This window comes from Corvus hawaiiensis, chromosome 16 (genome assembly GCF_020740725.1).
Source record: "Corvus hawaiiensis isolate bCorHaw1 chromosome 16, bCorHaw1.pri.cur, whole genome shotgun sequence".
NCBI lineage: Eukaryota > Metazoa > Chordata > Aves > Passeriformes > Corvidae > Corvus > Corvus hawaiiensis.
In genome coordinates this window covers 11309288-11329199 of record NC_063228.1, presented here as the reverse complement: position 1 = coordinate 11329199, position 19912 = coordinate 11309288, and the positions used below count along the sequence as shown (strand labels likewise).

General features: G+C 43.2%; 1 protein-coding gene across 1 annotated transcript in view; it reads right to left on the bottom strand.

Annotated features, from left to right (window-relative positions):
• The window catches only part of USP7 (ubiquitin specific peptidase 7), a 73526-nt gene extending 54140 nt beyond the window's left edge, over nucleotides 1-19386 (bottom strand). Inside the window, exon 1 of the mRNA XM_048320775.1 lies at nucleotides 18877-19386. Coding sequence (XP_048176732.1) covers nucleotides 18877-18961 — 85 coding nt within the window. The 5' untranslated portion in view covers nucleotides 18962-19386. The remainder of the gene's footprint in view (nucleotides 1-18876) is intronic.
• Between the last annotated feature and the right edge of the window lie 526 nt (nucleotides 19387-19912).

Here is a 19912-nt window from a genome sequence, read left to right as displayed (position 1 = left end):
TTTCCTCCTGGTTTGAGCAGCCAACTGCTCTGAGCAGCCTCTGCTCCGAGGAAGCACCGAGGCAGTGAAGTGCAGAGCTGAACCAATTAGCGTGGGGTACCCGGTGCTGATAAATCCTAACCTCATGTCAGGGTCGCTTTTACAAGTGTAGATTAACCGTGGGGAAAACGACAACAACAATTAAACCATTCAAGGCCTGAGGTTTGGGGTTGTTTTGTTAAGTCCTTTATGTGAACTGATCCACATGCACACGTGCACGGCCTGGTAACACAGGAACATTTACTGCTTCCTGCCAGCCATACAGAGAGCACTGCTGACAAAATCATTATTTTCTACTGAAATTCAGTTTTCACTGTATTTAGTAACAGATACATTTCAAGCATAATAGTAAGCTATGATTTTAAGAGATTCCTACTACCAAAAAAAAAAAACAATCTACACTTTGGGTTAATTTTAACATTTGTTTTCGATGTAATTAACTAGAAGTAATTATGCTCTCATCTAAAATTAACAACTGCAAAATGAGCAAAACAAAAAGCGTTCCTTTTTTCAAATGAGATGATACGGAAAAGAAGCTGCTTTCTTGTTCTCTAAGACCCAGATTTCAGAGTTCTATCCTCCACTAGTTTCCCAAATTCCTGAAAGACATGGTTCCCGGGAGCTTTTGAGGTTGTTCCTTAATAAGCTCAATTTTCCAGCCCTGTCTGTTAGCACTGTGCCATGTTCTACAAAAGCTTCACTGACCAAAGAGGACAAGCAGGGAATGACTGCATGGAAGGGGTGCCCAGCTGGGACGTGATGCCCCTGCCTTGAACAGGCAAAAGGCTCAGGGCTGGTGCCCCAGGGAGCAGAGGCTCTAGGGCGCTTTAACCCATCCTGCTCCCATTTGGAAAACCCCTTCCCTGCATCAGTGTCCCCATTTTGGCTGGAGTCTCCGTGAAGACTTTGGGGTCTAGACACTCCCAAGAAAACCCAGCCATTAAATTTCTGGCCAGCCTTAATCTATGGAATCATCTGCCAGGTGGCTGCTTTCCCCTACTTTGTAGCATAAACACTAGCAATCATTAAAATAGTTTTAAAAGCCTTAACAGAGCACTGAACCAAGAGTTTTCCTCAGTCTCTACAACAGAACCATTAAATCCCAAAGCAGTTTATGCTTTCTTCAGTATTCATTTTAACTAAGATTTTACCTTTATTTTCCCTTTCCATTCTGACAGCAACCTTCCTACCCCCAAGTGTTAATGCAAGAAAATAATTATTTAGGCTCTAAGAAAGAGTTGATTATTGTTGTAAAATATTCTGAAGATCAGCTTCACTTTACTGCTTTGAAGATGAAAGTTACTGTACCAAAAACATCCAAATGTTAGCAGACACCAAAATTAGCACTAAACAGTGTTAATTATTTAATACTGTCTACACGGAGAACAACTTTCTTCAAACAAATAACACAGCTGAAAAACTGTTTTGTATGGAATCTCCAGTGTCAGTCTCCACTATTTACCACTGAATTCTTAAAAGAATGCAGAATGGGAACTTTATAATCCTCAGCTAAACACTCCACTGACAATTTTATCACTTTTCTTTGTCAGCAATTTTAAGTCACATTCTTTTCTTACTGAAAACAAAAGAAAACTTTTAAGTGACTAAAAAAGCTCTTCCTGTTTAACTATTCAGTGTTAAATAGCCAAGCAGCTGTTCTGGTGCCAAACAGGCTGCCATGGGACCATGGAACCAAGTCCCTGCTTCCCCAGGCCTATTAGTTAAGCAATCACTATCAGAAACGAAGTTATACTTTGTATTCTAGAGAAAACAGTATACAGACCCAGCCACATACAGATTTTGAGGCTAACTTGCTTTTCCAAATCCTAACACAAACACACTGAAATCTATGAGGCAAAGAAACTGCTGCATACTCCTCTACAGGCACATTAGTTGTGAAAAGCCAAATTCAGACCTCCAAACCCGAGAAACTTGTAATGCAAACAAGAGTAAAAAAGAACCTACTGATAAAACACTGAAACACCTCTAAACAAGCAATCTTTTAGAACTATTCTTTATCACAGACAGAGCTTGAACCCTGTGCCTCATACAGTAACATCTGCAGCTGCAAACTTCAAAACTACATGGTTTATGCAAACAACTATTTCAGAAACAGAAATACAAAGGATGCATTTAAGAAAGACGACCTCACACCTCTGTAATTAAATTTTCATTTCATTTTACAGAGCAACCAAATGTCAGGGGTGGAGGGATAATGATGCTTCTGATGGAGTTCATTGTATATGGTGCGGCTCTTGGATATTTCAGTGCTCTTGGTAATGTCCTGTTGTGTTACCATCCCAAAAAATCACCCAAATTAGTTTTCCCCTGTAAAGGGAGACAAAACAAGTTGGTCAAATTTCTTCTCTTTCTTTGGAAAACCAAGTTAGTTCACATGTGGCAGCAGTTATAATTAGCACATTTTTCATCAAACATACATTCTGAAGAGGAAATTGTACTTCACTGCTCACATGTTTGTTGCATATTTACTTTCTTAGTACATATTACATTTATTTTTTGTTTCATGGCCCAAATCCTCAGACAGTATTTCAATAGCTTTCTGGTCAACTATTCTTAGAACATAAAGGCAACAAAACAGACTTGAAAATGCATTTTAGGACAGCTGACTACTGTGTGTCACTCAGTGAATTACATCTTTCCTATGCTTTGCAGAACACCCTAATTCCAGAAATACACTCCCAATCTCAATACTCTATTCTTTCTGGCAAATCTTTCCAACTACTTCTATTTTCGCTCCACTGCTAGTACCACTCATCTGAAGCAAATTTTGAGGACTTCCAAAATTAATTACTGCCTTCCTGCTTTGCCTCTGGCTAGAAGCTGGTATAAACACCACCACCAAACTAAGCTGTATCTCAGATTCCTTATTCTATTGATGATGAATGATTCTTCCTTTGTCTTAGGAAAACCCAAAGTCCCTTAAGTTACTCCACACCCTGTATTTTTCTCTCTAAAATGCAGCATTTGTGGTCTGTGTCATCATCAGCCACTACAACCTCACACACAGCTGGGACGGAAACCCTCACTACTCGCGCTTCTTTTGCTCCAGTTAGCCCATTCACATTTCCTGCTACAACTTTTACCCCACAAATGCTCTCGCTATTTGGAGTATACCCCTGGAGCATACAAGAGCAGATTTTCTGTCACTACTGGATCCTCATCTCATTTCCTCTCTTTTTCCTGGACTACTTTTCCATGACTTTAAAACTGCTAACAGTTTTCCTTGAAGGGGTGTGAGCATGGGATAGTGCATAGCAGTGGATCACAGGGGAGAAGAGAAAAATAAATCCATAGAGGTACACCACAAACTGTCTAATATATAATTCCTGGCACTTCCTCAGCTCCAGACCTTTTTCACCAAAAAAATTCAATTAAGAAGCCATAAAGATGTTTCTTCTTTCAGAAGCAGAAAGGACATGATTTAAGAGATCTTACTGAAGAAATAGAAGCACATACAAAAAAAAAGTATCTGCAATTAATGTGTATTATTTACAGGTTTTTCATTCAAAAGTCACTAATTTTTTAATGCATTAAACTAACCAAACTCAAGCAGAGAGTTCCAGTTTAAATACCATTACAGACAGGTCAGACCCAAACCTGAAACAAGCTCCAGATGTTACTGGTCAAAGTCAGAATTAGACCAGGATTTAAGAATTACTAGAGACAGTAATAATTTAACTGCAACTGTTATCCCTTCAGGAAGGGGAAACTTTTTTTCTGAAGAAAGGAAGAGACACACTGTGTCCTTGCAGTAAAGAAGAGACATAAAAGACAATTTTAAAAAAGGAGAAGATAAAATAGACAGGGACTGAAAAGAGAATGGTTACTTTAGTGGTTACTTTGCTGGAGGATATCAGGGAGGAGAAGCTGCTCTCTTGGACACAGTACTCAGACCAGCAAAAGAACCAAACTGACCCTTTGAACGAATATTCAATTATTTTACCTACAGAAACCAGGTGGCTGCAAGCGGTGGTGCTGTGCTTATCTGGGCAGTAACACTACACTGGCATACTTCGAGCAGCCAAGCTACACAACAGGAAATTTATCTGTGCACATGTAACAGGAGAGTCTTTACCTGTTTAAGCTTGTTCACAAACCCCATCAGACACAACAGATTATCTAGATTTTTACCTAGCAGATGTACTTTTTTCCCCCATTACATCCTTTGACCATAAAAATGTTAAAATAAACATACGCGGTTTGATTTGCTCTAATTCATATGGACAAACTCAGGTATTTTACCGTCCCTGTGGATGTTTTATTATTGATGCATTTTCAGCACACTTTAAGATCAAAGAAACCCCACAAGACCAGAAAGAGAGAAACACAGACAAGGGGACAGGGCGAGTACATCTCTGTCTCACTTTGACTTGGACAATCTGGGTAAACAAGATATTTCACTAAACACCCAGATGATAATCTGTGGGATGCTAGAGATGTCTGGGATTTTATCAGAAAACTTCTATCAAGCTGCAGGATCTCCCCATCCTGCCCTTCTCAAGGCAAGGCCCTGGGATTTAAGCCACCTGTAGCTGTATGGCAGGAGAGAGGCAACGCACCCCAAGAACCAGGCTGCACATACAGGAAAAATGCCACATCCACTGCTGCTGGGTTACACAATGCAAGATAAAAAGGTGCTCCTTCAGTGTACAAAACACTGCAAATGCCACCCTCTCTTCTTTGAAAATTAAAATACTGACTTCAAAGTGCTGACACAAAATAAATGACCCCAGAACAAAGAGAAACACCTTTCAATTAACTTCCAGGCACCTAGTTTTAGCTTTTGCTATTGCTTGTGCCATCTTACCTGCCTAACACATGCAGTGTTCACAGCCAAATTTGGCCAATGTGGCTGGGGAAGAAGGGTATTTTCATTATTTTCTGCAAATCCTATTAGCAACCAACTCCAGGAATTTCTCAACCAAGCAGAAACGCTACAAATGTAAGGATTTCAACACCAATAGTGCTTATTCCCTGCCTGAATATAATCCAGCACCCTTGAAGTCTGAGCATACTCCAAATCCCTGCAAGCTTCCTTCTCAGGCACAATTCTGAACTCACCCTGGTGAGCTGTACAGGGAACATCCACCTGACCTGAATGCTGAGCTCCAGTTACTGCGGAAAAAGGAAGACTATTCCACATCTACCAATAAATGCACTCCCCGTGCATTTGCACACATGCACACAAACTCAAGACACCGGTCCCAAGCAGGCCAGCAGAATCCTGGCATCCCTCTGCAGCTGAGGTTAAGAACCAGCATGGAGTGACAAACTCCTGCTACACAACAGCACTGCCTGCATTGCATTAATTGTGTATTACAACTACTGCTCTAGGGACAAATATGATATTTTTGTAGATAAAAAAGTCTGCTGGACATGCAGAGTTTCCATGTGATTTTTGTTATCAGTTTTAAAAAGTATGCAATCAGATTGGATCAACAAAGGTACAGCTCTCACACTTTCTGTTCTGTGAGGACTAAATCAGAAACAGTCGTATTGGTATTATTTATAGAATTCAGTATTACTTTAGTATTACTGACACTATTATTGTAATACTCAATTTATATAAATACTTTATCTGAGATGAAAGCGATGTTTTATTTGTTATACTTGGTCTGGCCAGATCTTGAACAGGATCAGCAATCCAAGTACCAGCAATACAGTTTCTCAATGTCCAACAATCAGAATCTATGCTTATGCAGGCCCATAACCTTCATGATGCTTTATCTTCAGGGAGAAACAGAAAGAAAACCAGACAAAAAGCATGAGTTCTAGGGCTTTAAGGGTTTTCAGTTTTTGAGTTTTGTCAGAAATACAGAGAGGATGAGTGAAAAGCTCGGCAGGTACATGATGTACACAGGTGGCAGGTACAGGATGTTCACACAAGAACTGTTCCTGCCACTGCTGGGTCCTGCTACCTCACTGGCGCTCTATAAACTTCTTAAATGGTAACATGCACTTCATTATAGCTCGAACAACTTAACACCAATCCTTGTATTTGGTTATCGTTGCTTGAAAAAACACATCTCAAAGAGCTGGGAGAGCTCTGTGGAAAGCAGCAGGTATTTCTCATTACTACATGTGGCATATCTACAGTAATTTATATTTTCTCCCAAATCTTACAATACACAAAGTGATTAAACAATCTGGATAGACCATAAATCAAATCATTCAGGTATATTCAGGTGCTGAGCTACCATTAAAATAGCATCTTAAAATAGCTTTTGCTGCTGCTGAAGATCACAGAGCAGTCCAAATTTCTCTGCAGATCAAGGAGGCAGCTGCATACATTCAACCACTACAGGACTTACAGATCTTAGTGAGTAAATTAACATGTAAAGGAAAAACAGTAGGGTGAGGAAAGCATTCCAGCTCCCAGAAGATTCAAGCCCACTCAACACAGCCAAGTATACAGCTATCTTGTGAATATAAGCTGAACTTCTGAAATGAACATATACCACTAAAAATTCCATGTTATCCAAGTGCTGGCACCACTCCCTGCCTAGCAGGCAGTTAACACACCATCTTCTTTCTCTGCGGCAGCAGGAAAAAGGAGTAGGTACCCCTCCAGCCTCTGCTCAGGTCCAAGGACCACCTAGACAAGGCTGCAACCAAGAACAAGGCATCTTCCCAGCTGCCCACTTCTCCAGGTGCCCTTCTGAACTGGACCAGTAGGTAGGGCACAATTTTTCTTTTGGAAGCAGTTACATATTTTCAAAGCTTCTCCTCCCAGGGCACCTCTTCCTCTACCTTTGGCACACCCTCCTCTGGGAAAGGGGCATAGAGCAGGGTCCTGCCATCCCAACAGGTCACCCACCTGGGAGATGGCTCCCATGGAAGGAGTGCTGTCAGGAACAGGACAGGGGCCACATTAACTGGCTACAGGGTACAGCACATCCCCACTGGAGAAGCAAGTTACCAAATGAATAACCCCTCCCCAAATTTCTGAGCACGATGTAGAAATCAAAATTGCACACTACCAGCAGCGGGTTTACAACACCGAGAGTTTAACTAGCTTCTCACAGAAGGCAATAGTCCATATTTAGGGTAGAAATTAACCATAATTGCTCAACAACTCCATTTACTTTAAAAAATTTCTTACTCCAGAAAACCCAAATATCTATTTACAAAGCTGTATGCTACCAAAATTTTAAATACTTCTATTTTACACTCATCCTTTGATTTAATAAAGCATGCATCTGAGGTGGTTAATGTGCATTTCAAGGTATATTAAAAGTGAGAGATCAAAAATTAGCACTAGCCCAGTTAATCTCTGCCAATATTTTGCTCCAGCTACACTAACCAGACCCTGTCTAGCATTAAGTTCATCAGTACTAAGCCAGTTTGACCTTCGTAGGTCTAACCAGTGAATGTGATGCTAATTGCAATAGGCATACTTTAAGCTGAATTCAAAATGACAGAAATTTCATGCATCATCTTCTGCAAACTTTCCAGATCAGGAAGCAGGTTAACTCTGAAACTCTCTGCTTTTAACATACCTGCTAAAAACCTGTATGATCCAACCATATTCCAGAAATCAGTGTCTCCTGTTTAAGTGAGTACCATTACCCTGGTCAGAAACCTTGGCTAATCAAACAGCTGCAGTAAACACCAACTCCCGGTCTAAATGCAACCTGGAAACTTTTATCCCACAGGAAAAGACAATTTGGACAGGAGACTAAAACCCCCCCGAATACATTTAGATCATAATTTAAATTATTATTTAGATTTATAATTTCTATTATTATTTAAATTTGTAATTTAAATTAGGTAACTGTTTGACTTTTTAATATGTACTTAAATCAGAAAATAGTAACCCACTTTGTAAAGGCAAAAAAACCAAAGGCCCTTCAGATGTATATCCAAGTTGGAAAATGCAAGAAACTATATAAAGCTACAAGGAATACCCTTGTGGGAAGGGGAAAAAAAAAAAGAAGTAACAGAAGTGAAGACATTCAGAAGCAGACCTGTAATGGGAACAATTTCATCCTCAGAAGTGGTTTGCATCTGAACGACATTCCATTTTTATAATGGTAAAACCATGTGGCTGCACTAAGAGCCCTGTAAACTCAGATCTTACACCTTTGGAACTTTGCTATGGCCCTGCAATGCATTTCTTGGGGGAGACAGACCCAGGTGTCCAATAAAGGGTCTCGGGTATGTTTTAAAAACAAGTTATAGAAGCTATTAGTGGCTTAAGAATTTTCTCTTCCTCCTGCCTCCCCAGTCAAATTGACCCACTTGTCTGTGGGGCCAAACAATAGAGCAGACCAGTGAACGGAGCTAGGTTAAAAATAAACACAAAATAAGGAAGTTATTTTAAATTCAGATCTCTTCATTCATCTCCTCATGAGCAAGGAGGCAAAAGGGAAGCACAGAGGTCAAAAAACCCTGCTCTAGAAGACAACCTCTTCTCTGTAGCAATGTTGAAGTGAACTAGACACAACTCTTCCCCCAGCTCTCAGCAGCATGTAAAAGTCATCTGATATAATGAAGTCTGGTGCCCAGACCAAAATCAAGGACCTTCCCTGCAGCTTGTGCTCAATTTTGGGTTAAGCTCCTCTTTCTTGCAGGCACTATTCTCAGCTGGACTGCTACACAGCCACCTGACACTGTACCAGTCAAGAGACTCCTTGGAGGTGGGAGACTTTTGATGCCTCTGGCTCCAGAGAGGTCAAACATGCACACCTGCTAAGTGGGCTTCTGATGGACTAATTTAAGCAAAAGCCAGGTAACAACAATAGCAATCTTGAACAAAATGGGCCTTCAAGATGCACTCTGTGTTGAATTCAGTGCTACTGGTACAACTTCACTAGCAAAAGCAAGCGTTTACACATTTGGATAAGTAAGGCATTGAGAAGGCTCCCATGGTTCATATTCAGACCTTGACTAAGCTCTACTTCAAGCAATCACACACTATTCTTGGATTTGACCTCAGTTCTGTTCTTTAAAGGTGGCATAAAATATCTAAATTTTTATTCATCTTAATTAGTAGTTGCAATACAGATTTACACAAACACTTCTGGGGCATGTATGATCTGAAAGACAATAAACAGATATAAACATACTGAGGAGAACCACTTGAGGCATGGGCTCTCACTGCACTCAGTTCATTGTAACTGCAGGACGCTGAAAGGTCTTACAGAATTAATTGGAATATTTTCTTAATCCAGCAAGAGAGATCACTGACCAATAAAGCTGAAGTGTTTTTATCCCAGGTTTAAAAGTCTGAAGACAGATGCTGAGGTTCCACACACCCTTCTTCAGTGGCAATGCCAACAGGTTCAGTCCCACCTCTCTCTACACCTCAACCTGCCCCACAGCCAGCTCAGCTCCTGCTCAGCTACAGGGACTGAAGAGCCCCTGGGTCTGACTCCTGATCTCCAGCCAAGCACAGGGAAACAACAGTCATGGCTTATCAACAGGCAACTGACACAGGCACAACGAGATCCATTGTTGTGCAACTTTCTAATTATTTTCCCATTAATCTGTGCTATTATCAAAATCAAGAGGGTTTCCCCAGCCGAGCTCTGCTGATAAGCAAAGGAGCTGCACTGCTTTCCCTCCTTCAGAAGGAAACCACAAGAATCCTTTCCAGTAAGGACCATATCCCTTCCCACACCAGCCCTCTGTCCTGCTTTGGGTGATACACTCCAGAGCACAGGTGTTAGGTCAAAGCATGAGCCTGATGAACAAAAGCTGAAAACACAAGACAAATCTGCTGAGGACCAGAAAATATTTTAAAATCATTATGGAACTGAAGCAGTACATTTGAAGGAAAAACCCAATTATTAAATCCCATGGTTAAACTTTCAGAATTAACTACTTTTAAAGAAATTATTAGTAAATTTTTAGTTCTGGCAGATTTGGGATTGATTTTACTGTTGCTTATTTTTAATTCCTCGACCATAAGGACACTTTTAGAAAGAAGAAAAAAAAAGGAAAAAACCCAACACTTAAGCTTATGCTTGCCTTCGTGGCATGACAGAAATATTGCAAAGTGTTATAGTTTTTAAGGGGACTGTTTTTTTGATGCAGAGTGCAAGCGCAAGAAGTATCTGAAACAGACTGAAATAGAGGAGGTGAAAACCACACAGGAAGAATGAGAAGAGGGAGAGGAAAGCAGATGAAAAATTGTGAAACACCACTACGCTAATTGCTACTAGCAGGGAAGGTTTTGCATGTGGCTTGTGACCCACTGTTTAATTCATGTAATATACAGACACAACTGAGTTATCTCTGTGTTCAAACTGCTAATAGTCTCTCCTGTTCTCCAGAATTAGGTTCACCCCTTGATATTACTAAGCAACTAACAGTTAACCAGGTGAAAAATTCTTTAGAAGAGGTCAGTTCCTTGCTATTCCCAGGGAAGAAAGAAATCTAACTATCCTTAGCTTGATTTAATGAACAATAAAAGGTTCACACAACCTCTGCTTAAGCAAATTTCTTCTTACAACAAGTACACCTCACATTGTCTTAGGACCTGAAGCCTGTATACCCACACAGCAGCATGCAAGTGTCCAGTCAGCTCCAATTTCTGTAACAGAAGCAAATTAACCATTTATCTAAATGGAAGAATTCAGATACGCTCTGAAGGACAACTCGTGTCTAAAAATTGTTACCTGACCTCGGTTACCAGAAATACCTGCTGGTAAATAACTGAGACCCATTTCACAACTACTGAGCAGCAAAGAGGCAGATGCATCAAGAGAACTGTCTACATTTGTGAGCAGGAAGGGAGAATGCAAGTTTTGCCCTACCTCCAAATAAAGTGATCTCAGTTCTTGACAAAAACCAAAGATGATACAGAAACCACCATGCCCCTGTACTAGGATTCAGAACTCCACCTTGATTGCCTAAGACAATATGCATTTTTAGATGGGGGGCGGGGGGAGGAGGCAAAAAAAAAGAAAACATTCACTCCCCAAACATTTCTTAATCTCTTCATTATTTTCCAGCAGAGATTATCAAGACAAAAAAATGCAACAGGTTACTGTCCAAAAACTGCAGAGTGCTAAATAGCACAGTCATACAGGGGCTGAGCAGCCTGAAAGGACCAGATCCTTAATGGTCCCTATCACAGCTGATGCATGGAAACACAGATCCCAGGGTGACCACCATTTAGATCCTAATACCTGCACACTGGAATGTTGGTATACAAGCCCCTACCATTGCCACAACCATGTCCAGCACAGCAGGAGAACTGCAGAACATGGCCAAGTTCCAAACACCTACCCGAAAGTCCTCGTCCTCTGCTGAGGGATATGGGCTCAGCTGCAGAGGGCAGCAACAAGAGCAGGTGGGCACAGCTGCCCCAGTGCCAGGGCAGGGTGGCTTCCTCCCACAATGTGTTGGTCTTACGTTGAGAAGTCTGTTTCTTTTCTTAAAAATGTAATTTCTCTCTTCTTAAATGTCATATATTAAAATAAATAACATAATTTATTTCCTTATCTACTAAAGACAGATGTAACATCTGTAAATTTTTAATTCACCAATTAGGCATTTTATGAAATAAATTTACACCACTAATGCCTGATCTATTTATCAGAAAGAATATTAACCTCCTAAGTTGTATTTGGAACTTAAAACCATCACCAAGTTTTAATAGGTACTCTCACCCTTTTATCAAAATCTCCAACAAAGTTCTGCTGAACAGTATCAGGAATATTAGAAAACTCACTGAATCACATGGGGAGGAAAATATCTGTTGTGGGACCACACAACCATTCCTTTTTTCAAACATGGCAGAAAGTCATCCAACTGTTGTATAACACCATATTTAGAATCCTACACCAAAGCTGTACCTAGACCTTTACAAAAACACACATGCACAGCTGGAGATGCCATATTTTTAAAGAATATCCGTACACTGAACCTTGTGAAATCATCAGATGATCAAGATTAGAGCTCAGTGAACACCAATGATACTCCTACACATCCTTTGCTATTTACACTAGGAAAAGGGAAATTATGAAAAATTACCTCAATAATTTTCACAGATTTCTGCATTTAAATCAATTCATCATTTAAATCTACTGGAGTGCATTAAGCCCCTTAACAAACAACATATAAAGCTCCAAGTTCTGCTTCCCAGCAATTTTATTTTTCATATCAAACAGATGTGACTATATTAAAAAAACTCATCACCTCTCCTAGGCTGAAAAACACTGCAGTACTGCTAAAAAAAAATATCTATTTTGAACTTTCTCCTCATATGACACTCCAGCTCACTATCCACATCGTCTTCCTCTGGCTTGCAATATGCTTTGGAGTGCAAGCTGAGGTCTTGGTTATGATGCAGCAAAGCTGACAGTGTTCAGGACACCTGGAAGACTGTCTAGATCCACACACCAGCACATATGCAAGAATAGGCTGAGGGAACAGTGTTTTTTCTTTCCCAATTTAAACAGGATGCTCCTGGCACACCTTCTCTGAGTGGCATCACTCTGGAGCTCTCTTTACAGCTGCAGTCAGGAAGAACTCAGGTTTGCAGACAGTGAACATCCTGCTCTCCTAAGACATTTGATGCTACAGAGCATGATGGTTTTGTTTAAATCTTCACTATAATTTGGGTCAGAATGACTTATTTTGGTAATGTTTAAAACAGCTGCCAAGCAGCAATTAAAAACACTAACTGAGCTATGCTGTATTGATTATAGCATGGAATTTGAGTTTTCTGAAAATTTATCACTTAATCTCCACATTTTTGATTTTGCCTAACAAATATGTCCATGCTGTTATGCTGGACAATCAAACTGTGATATTCTAGATCTTATCAAGTCCAATATAAAACAGTTTTCAAATGTATTTTTAAATTCTGAAGAGAATCCCCAAGATTCTTAGGCACTACAGTAAGACTAACACTGTCTTCCCCAAACTGGAAATAGTCAGCACAGTATTTTCAAAATCCATTTACTAATGTCCGGAAGCCTAATTATTTCTAGTTGACAAAATCTCAGCCTTCTAAGGAATCTAAGCAAATTAAAGTCAGAATAAGACACTATTTCCAAGTTGACCATTCTTCATTTTGCTGGCAAGTCATTCAAACCCTACTCCAAGTTTCTAAACTTACAGAAATAGTTTTAATACAACCAACAAGGCAAGATGAAAAAAATATGGATTAGCAGAAATGTTAAAATGTTGCAGTCTAAGCCTGCAACAATATTAAGCCTGCACAGATTATGCTACAGCCACTGCCACTGATTAGGTGCACTTTCACTATTTTTTCTAATATATGAAATTAAAATGCTATAACCACTGCAGCAAAACACATTAAGTGACCAATGGAAATGTTTCAGAAAACAACACTATATATTTAATAACTTGACAAATAAGATAGCCAGTCTCCAGCCCCCCTTCTACTTGTCAGAACATTTTTAATAACTGTTACCCTTGTTGGTGACAATGTCAAATCAGCATATAGCAGATTTTGAATATATTACTATACATATGTATTTGCAGGGAAAAAGCACACTTGCTATGGATTACTAGTAACTTGTATTGCGAGCCACACAATACTTTACTCTCTTGCAATCAACAGCCCTAAGCCCTACAGCCCCAAGATACAAAGTCAAACCGAAGTGACTGATCTGAGACACCTCAAAGCACAAACTAAAGCAAACAATGCCATATTTTAAATTCATTATCATTCAAGAAAAATTAGATGCTTCACAAGCTTTAAACCAGTTCATTTTCACCCTTACCCCAAATATCGAATGATGTCATGCAGATGTACTGGCTAAACTGGTTTAACTGCTACAGGCTGGATGCACTGTTTAGATTTTCTTGTGATAAATTACTTCGCAGCAATGAAATGGATTCTGTTAGTTTTAAACAACTATCTTCACCTGCTTTTTTAAAGTAGTTTGGGCTTCTACTACTTTTCCTCACACAGCTTGACAGCTTTCTACTTTGCTTTGTGTAACTCCCTAGGAACAACAGGGAGCAGTTTTTACCACTTCCGAATTCAGTCAACAACATGGAACAACTGGAGTGCAGTAAGGAAGCCTGAGATACAGAGCTCATCCTGAGGAGTGTGCAATCTGCACTTCCCTCTGAAGCTTGCACACATTTTCCACTACTCCACTATTTCCACTTCTTCACAGAGAGTTTACTAAATCTGACAACTTACTGAGCACCCAGTTTATGGAGAATGCACAGAAGGAACTCCAGACATAGGCTGTACTCTTCAGAAGCCACCAAGGCCATTTTCCTGGCTGGCATGAAGTGGCTACTTGAGAATGATCCAATGCACATCTTCTCCCAAGGCCAAGCAAGCTGTTTCCAGAGCTACTACACATGATCATTATTGGGAGTAAGAGGCCAGGCCTGGTTCTTTGCTCTAGGTATAACCTCAGAATTAACCTAATTTTGCTTGTTGTCCACTGCATCAGCATTTTTATATTCCTTCGCTCGACCATCATCTATTTCACGGAAAACGCTGGAGAGGGGAAGGGGCAGGAAGAACATATAAACAAGCAGATACCCACAGCTATATAATGAAATTAGTCTGCATATTCTCCTCTCAAACACACAGCCCCATTTTTATCACCACCTGGCTAGAAGCAACATAGAAGACAGCAAAGGAGCGCAGGGAAAAAGAGGGATACAGGCATTCAGGAGGAAGGCATAGCAGCAAGCAGAAAAAGAAATGAACACTGGGTTATGTATGCAAATGATATTAAATTGCCAGGAATTGAGAATATTAATGAGGACAAAATATGAGAGGGAAGCAAGCATTCAGAAGACAGGCAAAAATAAGTTAAGTATTTGAGACCAGTATTCCACAGAGGGTCTGATATCTAGCAAATTCTGTCAGTAATGTGCAAGGAGCACAAACTTTCAGCTGCATGGAAACTGCAAAATAGTGTGATTTTAAACTTTTCACATATGCACATTTTAAACTTTTCACATACGCACAGACACGTCAGGTTTTTTACTGGGTTTTTTTGTATATATCTTGCATCATTTCCACCTGAAATTCAAGTCTCAATTTTAAATTGCCCAAACTAAGGAAAAACTTAGAAGATGGCATTACCTGAGAGGCTGCAGAGCTGACACAGTGACAGAACGCAAGTGTGCAACCTGAACTACCAGTCACTGCATGTTCCCTGCCTGTGACACTCTTGCTAAGCCTGTGCTGGCTACTTCAGGAAAGAAACTTCCCTAATGAGAAACACACGTACCTATGGAACTATGGGCAGAGGCCAAACCTACAAAAAACCAGTTTCAAATTATAAACAAGGGAAACTTATAGTTATTAAACTGTAAATGAGTCTTTCCATGAAAGAACTCTATGCAATATGTAACTGTAGATTTGTATTAACCCGAGTTCTTTGAAGCTCATGCATTTGTGAAAAGATGTTACAGAGGAAGCATATATAAAGTATCAGACTTTGATTCAATTACACTTTAAGAGCAACTCACTAGCAATGTGAGAGCCCTAATTCTTTGCATGATAAAGCAAACTACACACACTACTTACAGTACAGAAAAAGTTATTACTTATTTCTTCCACTAAATTTATTTAGCACACAAATAAACTCTTCAGAATTTCCACAGGATAATTTACTAATCACCACCCCAAACTGTTAATTTATCTAACACCCAGGCACCAACGGCTCATCTGCACACTCCCACTCTGTTTCGGCCCAAAGGCAGCCAAGGCACCCAGAATCACATGCTTTTATGCAGCAAGAATAAATGAGGGGTGCACACAAAATCCATGACTAGTGACAGAATTTGGCCAGGTAACTGTCAGCACCTGTGCTACCTCAAGCTGCCCTTCCTCTTCCTTTCCGCCCCAATGCCAAACCCTCTCCACATTCACACAACACTAAATGGGGTTGCAGGATGAACTCAATTAACAACCTGAACTGCATTTTAACCCTCCACTTTCTGTTTGTAATAGTCACAGGGAGGTGCAGTAGCCCAGCGGCTGGTGTGGCGCATGAGGGGACCACCACCAGCAGCAAACACTGTGTTGTCCAAGTGTCCCCTCAGCCTGGGAAGTAGCTGCCTTCAGCTACAGGGACACAACCCCTACGGCACTCTGAAATTTAAAGTTTCTCTGTCTACATATCACTGCTGCCAAGCCTCAGTAAGGCTAAAGCTGATTACTAACAACACCCACAGGTAACAGGACTAAATACACAAAGGGGTGACTGGTAACACCACAGCATTCTAGCGAGTACTGCAAGAAGGTGAGGCTGCATCACCCTGGTCCTGCTGAGCATGTACCTGGCCTTCACCACGGCTGTCACTGCTTCATTCCTTCGAGATGCAGAGATTAATTTTTCTTTTTAAAGGGAATGTCTTCATCCCTCGTGAAGTCCAAAAGCCCTGTCCAGTAGTACTTTCATTTACACAGAGTGTCCATAAGCTCATCAAGAGTAAATTAGTCATAAGGTAAAGTGGAGGGGGAAAACAGGGACATGAGAGCAAACACTCAAAATATCATATCTGATTCAACCCTGAAGAGTTTAATCCCACACTTCAATTACTACATCTGAAATTGTTATTTCGCTCTTTAAAAATTGTTCATCTGGTGTAGCTGTACACAGACTAAGCAAACTTTCAAGTAATTTAAAATCAAGATGTGCAATTTTCCACTGTGCATTCTTCACATGCCTCCTAAATCTAACGTGATCACTCGCTGAAGAATGGCATCCAATACTGCTCTGTGCATGTTAAAATTAAGCTAACTACATGTTATTAAGTCTTTTCCTCACTGCTTGAAAACATCTCTAAAGAAAGCACAAACACCCATATATTAAGATGATGAACACTGTTTTTACACATTAAATTAATATATACCCATGATGTCAACTTTTAATAAAAGTTTGCAATAATCCGATCTCTGCAGTCCTGTAAAATTAACATGTTTCTCTAAGAAAAATCAAGTATGGGAATAAACCTCCAAAGGCCAGACTTTCCTGGTTTTGTTTTCACATAAATGGGCAGTTCTGTAAAGTCTCAACAATTAGCAGGTTTGTCATATCAGGTGGAATCAGCTGTGTGTAGTCTAAAAGATTTCAAATAGATTTCTGAGACAATGATGTATTCTCAGTGTCACTATGTTGATATGTGCAGAGACTCTTCCCTCACCCCTCCAATGAAGGTGACCACCAGCGTGATTTTCACAACCACCACAGTGATTTCTGCATGTATTTTGGTCTCCTGTATTCCCACTGGCAAAGGGGCTGCAATCCAGAGAAGTTCAGGACACCTTTAAACTGCATAAAAATGTCCAGCATGTCACAGTGAGCCCAGCATGCTGGAGCATCCAGCCCACAAAATTCAAAATAAAAACAGTAAATACAGTCAAAATTCTAAAGGACTTGAAAAGAACACTGAGAAAATGCAGATTACTAATGGCTATCAAACAATCTGCTGGAAACTACAACCCACAAGATGTTAATATTTGTATGTATACAAATAGGAGGTATATTTTAAATCACCTCCTTTTACATATTTGTAAATTTGGAGATTTTACTAAAACAGAACTGAAGAGTAATTCAGATAGTAAATAAGTTTTAGCCATTATTGTATGAAATGGACACTAACGTTTAAGAAAACTGGGCTTTATGTAATGACCTTCTAATCTTGAAATGTAATCTCACAGTCACTGTGACAAACTTCCACTGAAACACCTTAGCTCCTCCCAATTTCAATGGCTATTATTTAGCAGAAAGGCACATTTGCTAAGTCGATTGTCCCGTTTTCAAGCAAAATATCTTGTGCTGGCGAGTATTTATGTCACTCTTCACTAAAACGAGTGAATGAGAATTGTCATCTTCACAGCCAGGCGTTCTAAACGATGTTTAGGTAGTTGATGATTTTGACCTCCAAGTCAACTGGTACGAGTAGCTTACTGTGGCCGTCCTTCCTTCAGGAATGAAACCCCGCCATACATTTGCCCAAAAAAATTTTACAGCGTTGAATTCAGATGGGAGGTGTTGTTCAGAGCAAGGGAGGGCGTGTAAAAACAACACCACAATGCAAAAAAAAAAAAAAAAAAAAAAAAAAAAAAAAAAAAAAAAAAGAAAAAAAAAAAAAGGCCCCGCTAAAGGCACCACTGGAGACTACACCGGACGGGGGTAGGGAACATGCAAACGTAGTACCTCCTTTATGGAGCCAGCGCAACTGCATGACGGTGCAGGATGCGGGCCGCGGGCTGTGCAGGCGCTACACATGGCCAGCGCTGCCCGCCGACCCGCGCAGGCCCGGCCGGCAGCGGGTTCTGTAAATAACCCTCGGAGGAGGGTTAATTAAAAATGGCGAGCAGCGTAGCTGCCTGCATACAATGAGCGGCCAGGCAGGGCAGGGCTGCAGCCCCCCGCCCGCCCCGCCGGGCAGCCCCGCGACAGCCGCGTCCCCTCCGCCCGCCCCAGGCAAAACCCTGCCCCAGAATCACCGCAACTACTTTGACCGGACCCCGTCCCCCCACCGCGGCTCGCCCCCAAGCCCGGCGGGAGGCTCCGAGGGTCTAGGGGCGCGGGGCTCCTTTTGTAGCGGCGCTTCCCCCGCGCCCTCCCCCTCCCGCGGTGCAAATTCCTGCGGAGCCCCCCCGGCCGCCTCCCCCGGCCCCGCACCGCAACTTTCCCCGGCGTCCCCCCGCAGCCCCGCCGGGCAGCGCTCCCCTCGCCCCGGAGGTGCCGGGGCCGGCAGGAGCGGCCCGGGCAGAGCGTGTTTACCGCGGAGGGCGGCCCGGGATCCCCGAAAGGACGCGGCGGTAGGGGAGCCCCGGGAGCGGGGCAGAGGGGCGAGGGGGAAACTCTCCGCGGAGTTGAGGGCGCGGGCCCTGCCCGGCTTTACCTTCCATCTCCATGTCCTCTGGCTCGCTCAGCTGCTGCTCCCCGGGCTTCTGGTGCTGCTGCTGCTGCTGCTGATGGTGGTTCATGTCGGGCTGGGGCTGGGGCTCGGCGGCGGCGGGCTGGGCCTTTCCCGCGGGGGGCTGCGGGCCTGTGTCGAGAGGGGAAGGGGCGGAGGAGCGGCGGGGCCTCGGCAGCGGCCGGGACTGGGCGCCCGGTTCGGGGGGCTGCGGCGGGGCTCCGGCGAGTAGGGAGCGGGGCGCCGGCGGAGGCAGCGAGACGCGCACGTATTTGCTCGCTATTCGCCCAATCTCGGCGGCGGAACCCGGTCGGGGGAAAGGGGCTGGGAGGAGGGACCGGCCGGGGGCGGCGGCTTCCCCGGGGGCCGGAGGGGAGGGGACCGGGAGGGGGGGACGGGAGACCCGGAGTCAGGGCCCGGCGGCGCCCGGCGCTTCCCCTTCCCCCGGCGAGGTGTCCACGGCGCTGCGAAGTCGGGGAGGCGCCGCAGGGCCCCTGCCGTGCCCTCCCGCCCCCCCCGGCGCCCCGGCACCGCCGCTGGCCGACGCCCGGCTCGCCGCTCCCGGCCCGCGGGCCGCCCCCGTCGCCCGAGCCCCGGCGCGCTGCTGCCGCTCCGCCGCCGCCAGCGCTCTGTACCTCAAAATGGCGGCTGCGGTAACGCCGTGAAATGTCACATCCGCATGAGGGGGAACAGCCCCGCAGCCGGGGAGGGAGGGAGCGAGTGAGAGAGGGAGGGGAACAGCGCCGCGGCCGCCGCCGTCGCCACAGGAGGGCCGGAGGGGCGGGGACAGGGGCCGGGCCGGCGCTGCCGCCGCGGCCTCCCCGCAGGGCTGCCGCCACCTGCGCGGGGAGCGCTGCGGCCGCGGGTCTGCACTGTCCGCTGGGCCCTTCGCGGCCGCTGCGGCGGAGACCCCGCTGCTCGCCCCGGCTCTTGCTGGCGGGGGCCGCGCCCTGTGCTCGCCGTGCGGGCCCGGGGCGGGGAGCGGAGGGAGCCCCGCGCGGCCGCGCACCGACACCGGCCG